Source organism: Aegilops tauschii, chromosome 1, assembly GCF_002575655.3.
Source record: "Aegilops tauschii subsp. strangulata cultivar AL8/78 chromosome 1, Aet v6.0, whole genome shotgun sequence".
Taxonomy (NCBI): domain Eukaryota; kingdom Viridiplantae; phylum Streptophyta; class Magnoliopsida; order Poales; family Poaceae; genus Aegilops; species Aegilops tauschii.
In genome coordinates, this window is record NC_053035.3 from 453,552,135 (window position 1) to 453,560,409 (window position 8,275).

Here is an 8,275-nt window from a genome sequence, read left to right on the forward strand (position 1 = left end):
AGGGTGGTTTTTGAGAAGTTTATGGTGAGGCCAGTAGCCTGGGCAAAGTGCTGGAGTATATTCTTGAGTGTGGCAACAGCGTTGGGTGAGGCAGCAGCAACGATCAACGTGTCGTCAGCGTATTGAAGAATGGTAGGGGGCAGGTGGGTGAAGATGGGATGGTGAAGATTAGGATCAGGGTTTTGAAGGATAAGTTGTTGGAGCAGATCGGCAACAATTAGGAAAAGGTAGGGGGAGGCCGGGTCTCCCTGGCGCAGTCCATTCTTACATGGAATCCATCGACCTGAGATGCCGTTTAGGAGGATGGCAGTCTTGCCAGTGTTGAGCATATTCTGAATCCAGTTACGAAAAGTTTGGGAGAAGCCACGGACAGCCAGGATTTTGTCTAGGGCGTTCCAGGCAACCGAGTCGAAGGCTTTCCTGCAGTCAAGTTTGAAGATCATGGTGGGGCGTTTGCGAGAGTGGCAAGAGCTGATGAGATCTGCTGCAAAGACATAGTTTTCGGCAATGTTCCTCCCAGGAATGAATCCAGTTTGATTACCGTGTACTAGAAGTGGGATGAAGGGTTGAAGTCGCGATGTGAGAACCTTGGCAATGGCTTTGACCGGGCAGTTTTGCAAGGATATGGGCCTGAAGGCATCAGGTGAGGTTGCAGAGGTAGATTTTGGGAGGAGGGCAATGTGGGCACGGTTTAGACGCTCCGTATCTGCAACACCCTGGTGGAACTGTGCGAAGAAGGAGAAAATTTCCTGTTTGATAGAGGGCCAGCAAGATTTATAGAAGGACGGGCCAAAACCATCGGGGCCAGGGCTTGCTTGTGTTTTCATTTGAAAGAAGACCTGTTTGATCTCGTCTTCAGTGAAATGTGCATCAAGAGCATGGAGCCCAGGCACGGGGTGAGGATAGATCGATTCTAGGTCAAATGGGCAGGTTGTGGAGGTAGTAGAGCCGATTAACGTAACAAAGAACTCTCGCAAGATGTTAGCTTTTTGTTGGTGTGAGGTAAAAACCGAGCCGTCTCGGGTGAGGGAAAAGATCTTATTCTTACGCATCCGTTGTGAGGCAGACATGTGGAAGAATCTGGAGTTTCACCGCCATGAATCGCACGTGACACTTTAGCACGCCATTTCCAGTAGGAAACTTTTTCTAAGATGGTGCTTTTTAGGAGAGAAACGATGATCTTTCGGTGAGTTGTTCTGGGCTGGAGAGGGGCCTAGATTCTTCTACGTGGTCTAGAGCAGAGATGGCTGTTTTGCAACGTGACTCACGGAGGGGGGCGGGAACGCGCGAACGAGCCCATTTTTTGAGTGCGGCTCGGGTTTGTTTGAGCCGTGAGGTGAGGGAAGCGACGGCGTTAGGTGGTGAAGTGGGCTGAATTGCGGCCCAAACCGATGAGACTATATCGCGGCAGGGTTGTAGTTTGGCCCAATCAGGTTCAAATTTAAAAAAGTTTGAGCGCGGGATTGTTGTGGTGACGTTGATGATGAGGGGAACGTGATCTGACATGAAACGCGTGAGAGATGTGAGGGAGGAGTTGGGGAAGGCATTTGCCCAAGCTAGATTGAAGAAGGCGCGGTCAATGCGTTCGAGGGTGGGGGTGTTTCTATTGTTTGACCCTGTGAATTGTCGGTCGAGAAGCAGTAGTTCGATGAGTGCCAGATCATCAATAGTTTGGTTAAAGGCGTTGGCCTCTGTCTGTCTAAAAGCCGCGTTGTTTTTGTCTGAGGGGAACCGAAGGAGGTTGAAGTCACCAACGAGAAGCCAGGGTGAGTCATCTGGTTGGGCAATAAGTAATAATTCATCGAGGAATTGTTGCTTGAGAGCGCGTGAGGAGGGAGCGTAAATGTTAGTGATGGCTATGTTACGGTCGTTTATCGTTGATCGCAAGATCAGGGTTGAGGAGAAGGAGAGGTGTGAGAAGGAGATTACTTGAAAGAAGGCAGGGTTAACGGCAGAGATGGTGCCGCCCGCAGAGGCTACAGCTGGTAAGGAGAAAACTTGATCAAGGTGGCGGGGCATGAATGACCATAGCTTTTGGTCGGGTAGCGTTTCAAGTTTGGATTTTTGAAGAAGGGCGATATGTGGGTTGATTGAGATTAGTTCCGAGAGGATGTCGGAGCATTTGTCCTGATCACCGAGACCGCGTACATTCCACGAGCATATAGAGAAGGTTGCGTTACTCATGAGAAAGTTTCGTACACCAGAGATGTTGTTAAGACCGGACTACAGCAGTTGCACGTAAGCAAAAGGTACACCGCGGCAAGGGGGCAGTACATGGTTGGGCGATCACACGCGAGGGTCCAAAAGTAGAATGACACGACTGACATAAGTAGAGCACGGGGTACTGCCGGCGGCGGTAAGGCACACCCATCCGAGCGTAATGGAGGCGTGCTGATCATGGAGAATCTTCAGCACCAAAGGCCGAATCGTCGGCCTCGAGGATGGCATCAACGTGGTCATCATCTGCTCCGCAGAGCAGGGCAATGGCGGCGAGGTCTTGGGCTGAGGCAGGAGGGCCGTCAGCGGCGTCAAGGCGAGCCTCATGGATGCCTCGGTCGATAGCCGTGCCCACGCCAGTAGCGGAGAAGCGAGCTGCCTTGGCCTTGACCGCCTTGGCAAGCATGGGCGAGTACTTGGCCTCCTTGCCAGCAATCCGCGAGGTGCGGCGCAGCTTGTCCTTGGAGCAGGACTGATCACGGGCCGTCTTACGGCGTGCCTTGCGGATGATACTCTCATGGGTGTCCATATCATGGAGGGGCAGCGCTGCATCAGATTTTTCATGGGTGAGGGCAGGTGTGGTAGTATGTATAGGAGTAGATTCAGCAGGAGACTGGGGGGTTGAGACTTTACTAGCAGTACGCGACGATTCACCGACCGAAAAGGTGAAGTTGGGGTTGATTGCCTTGTCGGGATCCGCCGGCGCGACCGCCGAAAAAGCGGAGGTGTCGGAGGGAGTGAGCAGGCGGTCAGTGGAGCCAGCGTTCGCCAGCAGCGAGGGCGGGGGGGGGGGGGGGGACGACGGGCCCAACCCTAGCAGTTGGCCGGATAGCAAGTGCGCCCGGTGCATGCACCGCGGGTGCATGCACCACGTTCATGGACGTGGGCTGGCCGCCATGCAGAAGCGGCGCATGCATGTCCTCAGAGCCGGCAGATTCGTTGTCGGAGATGATAAGGGGCTGACGCATTGAGCCAAGTGTAGGCGATGGAAGGAACAGGGCAGATCCGCCCGAGTCATAACCCGAAGAGGCCGGAGTCGCTTGCGCGAGACCTCCGGCAGCCACAGGCCGTGTGCCACCGTACGTTGGGTGTGATGACTGGGGTTAGGTGATCTGGGGAGGCGGGCCGAGGAGAGCCACGTTGAGAGAGAGGGGCGGAGTCTCCGTCAGAGGAGTCGCTCCCAAAAGGGTTGGCGCCCTCGCCGTGGTGCCAGCGTGAGATCTCTACCACTTTGGTGATCTTGATTTCGTTAATGGGAGGGAGCTGAATGACGATGCCGGGCGGAGCTGGCTTGCCTGACTGGAGTAGGACTAAGGCACGGACAGAGGTGTAGTCAATGCCGTACAGGCAGAAATCATCGACATCACATACATCACCGAGGAAAGCCAAGGCGAAACGAATGCCGCCGTTGTGCCATAGTTCGCGCGGAAACTCGGAAACCTCGATTTCTGCGAGGTCAGTGAAGATAGCAATGGAGCGGTCGACGTGCTCGACCGGCTCGATGGTGATGGAGTTACCTTCAAACTCTATGGGGCTACGGCGTACCACATCATTGCGGGTAGCGGGGGTGTGGAAAGTGAGGCATGCAACTCCACGCCATGAGCCGCCCATGATGAAGGATGGGTTGCCGCACGTAAGCTGAATAGCACGGCGGATGAGCGGAGTGGGGTTATGGTCTGGTGTGCGGAGGTGGGCAAAGGCGAAGCGGCGTGGGCAGTGCACTAGGCAGGGTGGAGCGGCGACGAGCGGCATGTCCCCGTAGGGTGGCAACGGCCCGGCCTCATGGAACGGACGAGGCAGGTCCTCATCTGATGTGGAATCAGATACATATGATGTGTCTGTGTTGTGCTGTGAGGCGCCGAGCACGTCAGCGAGGCGAGCTCGCAGTTCATGGGTGTCGAAAGGAGTGGAGTGAGTGTGCATGGGATCATGGGGTGGGGTGGTGGGGGTGGAGGGTGGTGCTACGGTGTGTGGCGGCGAGGAGGGAGGGAGGGGTACGCCGTTGGCACCAACAGGTACGCCGTGGAGGATGAAAGGGGATGGCACACATACAACCGGGAAGGGTTCGGAGAGGAGGACGGGGATCTGTCCGATCATGAGGGTGCGCGGGTCCGCAGTCGCCGCGGACGAAGAGCTGCCGGACGCCATTCTGTGGATGCAGAAGGCTGGATTAGGGACGGAAAAAGTATCTGGGAGGGAAGAAAGGCCAGATTCGTCGGTACCTGCAGTCGCGGCTCCGGTGGCCGTTCCGCCAGCAGCGGGCGCAGCGGACGGGATCCCGACAGGCCTCCACACAGTGGTCTAACGCAAGACAACGAAAGTAGCGGCGCCGCTTCTTGGTGGATGGAGTAGGGAGGGAATGGAGATGAGGAGGGAGGAGTCGTCGTGGAGTTATATAGGGGGTGTGTGGGAGCGTGTCACTGTGGCTAGGTGGAGCTGCGAGCAGGGCGTCTTGATATGTGTTCGTCGCGGGGCTGTTGGACCGAGCATGCAGCGTATCCGTCGTCAGTGTGGTGAGATCGTTTGCGTGTGTCAGTGATTGAGGCGACGGGGAGGTGAGGCGTGGTGTTGAGGGGTTTTGGTAGGGTTTAGAGGCGATGATTATGGCTAGATGCTGGCCAGGGGTAGAGGGGGGGTGCGGCAGCGGAGAGGAGTGGGCTGACAGCGCGTGTGGCCGCGCGATTTTGTTGGTTCCCGATGCTGGATTCTCTCCTGGAGCGGTTACCGTGGCGGCGAGTGGGGAGATAGGAGACGGCGCGTTGGTGGCCAGATTAGACGCGGGTGGGTCAGGTGGGGTGTCCAATTTTGGCACAGACAGAGAGACCGATGGGGGGGGGGGGAGGGTGTTGGATACTGCGCTGTCCATGCCCGCGTGCGCGGCGTCCAGTGTCACGTACGGATCTTTTGGAGGATCTTGGTTGTCGGTGGATGCAATGGCTTCATCATTGTGCATGTTGGGGGCCCGCAAGGCATGCAGGGTTGACCGTCCGTGCAGCAATGCCGTGGAGGCAAGGGGCGGTCGTGTGGGTGCATGGAGTGGCTGACGGTGGTGAGAGTATGGCCCAAGGATGGACCCAGGACGTGGGGGCAGCGAGGAGAAGGAGTAGGAAAAATAAGATTTGGGGTATTGGTCGCAGTGGGCAACGGCCATGTCGAGTTGGTCAAAAAGAAAAAGGCGGAACCCCACAAAGTCAAGTGACCCCATTTTGAGAATTTCAAATTTTGCAGGTCTGGAGGAGATGCCAGATTTAAAAATCAGCTCATGTACCTTAATTGCATGAAAATCTTGTTGAACGGAAAAACAGTGGTTTAGGGCTGATTCAACTAGTAGTTCATTAGGTCTAACAGAGATTGGCATGAAAGTAATCCAAAGGGGATGTGTGTGGTGGGTGTAGTGCACATGAGGTTGAGGCTGAGAAAAGCAACTAACATTTAGCATACGGTAAAAGAAACTAATACCGGGCCGTTTTCGTCTCACCTTAGGCAAATCCAGAGTTGATGACGGTGTTGGCAGTGTTGCAAAAGCAAACGGCGACGAAGAGGAAGACACGGGACCAAGCGACGGGATCTTGACCGCAGCACGAAGAGGGCGTTGGGCACCACCCATGAGCTGAGGCCATGGGAAGCGGATCGGCATGCCCCGCTTGTGGAAATCACCCATGGAGGCGATCAGCTTGGCGATGGCGGGTGAAGCAACGGTGAAGGAGAAGCATGAGTCGCCATCGTCGGTGGTGTTGAAATGCAGGTAGGAGCCGCCAAACAGATGAGCAAGGACGAGGGCCATGGTGACGGCATTGAGAGTGAATGGGAATTGGATGACACGTGCGTACATTCGGCAGCCATGGGATTGGCAGCCCGAACGGACGGTAACCTGGGAACGTAGCTGCGACCAGGCGACAGCTTCAAATTGGAACCCCAGGTCGTCGGGGATTTGGAGCAGCTGGGCAAGCGTCATGCATGTGGCGGCAGAGTGCGGTGGATGCGGGAAGGAGGGCAGTTTCCTAACGAAAGAGAAGGAGTAGTGGCGGCAACGTATAGTGGTTTGAGCAAGGATGATTTCTGCAACACGCGCCGAAGCAACGTGGAAGCGGAAGACGAGAGGAGAGCATTGTGCGACGAAGAAGTGAGCGACAGAGCCGCCCAGAACGGCCTGTAGCAACGCGGCGACCACAAGGGCGTCGAGGCTGCGGTTTGAGTAGTCGAAGGCGATGTAGAGCGGCGAGGCGAGGTGGAGGGCCGGAGTGGTGATGTCGAGTCGTAGGTAGTAGGAACAATCATCTTCGAACTCCAAGCCCATGGCGTTGCCACAGCCCAGGAAGCATCGGAGCGCTACCTGCCCGGCCTTGACGTAGGGTAGGTCGAAGAATGGCGAGGGTGGTGGAGCCGCGGACAGTATGAGCTCGTCCAGGGGGTTAGTGGCGAGCGTGAGGTCCGCGGCGTGGACGACGGGGGGTTGTGTGGTGGCTAGGGGGCGGCCGGAGGCCGGGGCGACCGGCGAGGACGGCGGAGCGAGGGCAGGAGAGGGAGCGGGAGCGGGAGCGGGTGCCATCAGCCTTGTAGTGGGACATTCAAACTTAATTTCAAGACAATATGAATGCATTTTCTCTCTCAGTGTTTCCATTGAGGGATATTTGGTGAAAAGTCTCATTGTTGGCCCGCTCAGATAATGGGATTTCACATTTAACCCTTCCTTTCGTCGCACTCTCGAGATTTGCCCCCTCCAATCTAAGTGACCTAGCTTCTCGCACCCATACCCCCCATAAACCTCTATTGGAGTTCCTTTTCGTCTTTGATATAAGTGTCGGTGTGCTATGCTCGTTTGTAAGAGGCGAGTGTGGTCAGTTACGACCCTTTGCCGCTGTGCCCAATTCATAGTGGCCATGTGACCCACCCCCAGGGTCGGTGATAAGTTTTTTAGAAAAAGAGGATGACCTCCGGCCTCTGCATCTGGTAGATGCATGCGGCCACTTTATTGATTATTCTCGAGGACCTTACAAAGTATTACAACAATATACCTGAATCCGCCATCTTGGCAACATATGCCACTACTCCTATCCATATGATGAAGGGATGCTAGCTGGGCCAAATACCCAGACCACTCACCTAAACCTATCATCAAAAGCCGGAAGCCCCAGCCGAGCCACATACCGGGTCTGGGGCACAAACCGGTCTGATGCACTCACATGTGTCGTTGCCGTCAGCTTCCACAAGTCCGTCTTCAGAGCAGATATTGAGACTTCTACCTTTCCAGGTCACTCTGTCATCGACGCCACCATGACGCCAGACAGCCACCTCCTCCTGCGCGAGTCCATCTACACGCATCGGGCGCCGAGTCTCCGCTGCGCCACGCCGTCGAGATCCGCCGTCTTCGATGCGGAGGAGGAAACACCGCTCCACCTCTGGGCGCATCGCCGGCCACCTGCCGCGATGTCGTGCAAGTCCAGCTCTGGGAAAGCACCCAGGGAATCACGATCTTCAAGACGACGCCCTCGGGAGGGGAAGCGACGTATCACGCCATCGTTTGGTCCTGCACCGCAGGTCCTGGGCTTTCACCCGAATAAAGTGACCCGAGAGCGGAGGAGGTCGGAGAACTCCACAACGGCCCCCAGGAGGAGAGCGACATCCGCAGACACCGCGCCGTCGGCTGTCGCCCGGAGCAACCCTACCTCCGCACCCTCATGCTGCCGGACGAGGATGGGGGAACCCCAGCGCCGCCAGCATGCGAACCCACTGGCCCAAGCACCTCTTGCGCGGCGGCGGCGCCCTCACCACGCACGACCACCAACCTCACCGCCGGCCGAAGCTAACGGGCCAGATCGGCCGAGCCCGCCACGGCCAGATCTGAAACCTCGGGACGCCGTCGCGTCGAGGCAGCCACGAGCAGCCGGCAGCCCATCACCTGCGAGAGGACGAGGACGCCGCGCCGGGCAGCCGCCCCACCGGCCGGAGACGCCGAGGACGAGACTCCCACCACCCCGGGCTCACGCCGGCAACCTAGGCCGCCGATCGCGCGGAGATCCCCGCCGCCACCGTCCTCCGGCGCGGGCTTCGCCCGGCG

General features: G+C 56.9%; 1 protein-coding gene across 1 annotated transcript; it reads right to left on the bottom strand.

The window, feature by feature from the left end:
• Positions 1–5,552: 5,552 nt before the first annotated feature.
• On the bottom strand, positions 5,553–6,766 carry LOC109787527 (uncharacterized). The gene is made up of 2 exons (XM_020346070.1): positions 5,696–6,766; positions 5,553–5,558 (listed from the first exon to the last, which is right to left on the bottom strand). Exons 1-2 carry the CDS (start codon positions 6,764–6,766, stop codon positions 5,553–5,555), a joined length of 1,077 nt encoding a protein of 358 aa, XP_020201659.1.
• Between the last annotated feature and the right edge of the window lie 1,509 nt (positions 6,767–8,275).

What these genes read in the sequence shown, in the direction of transcription:
- LOC109787527 (XM_020346070.1), bottom strand. Translation starts at nt 6,766, where the DNA reads ATGGCACCCGCTCCCGCTCCCGCTCCCTCTCCTGCCCTCGCTCCGCCG.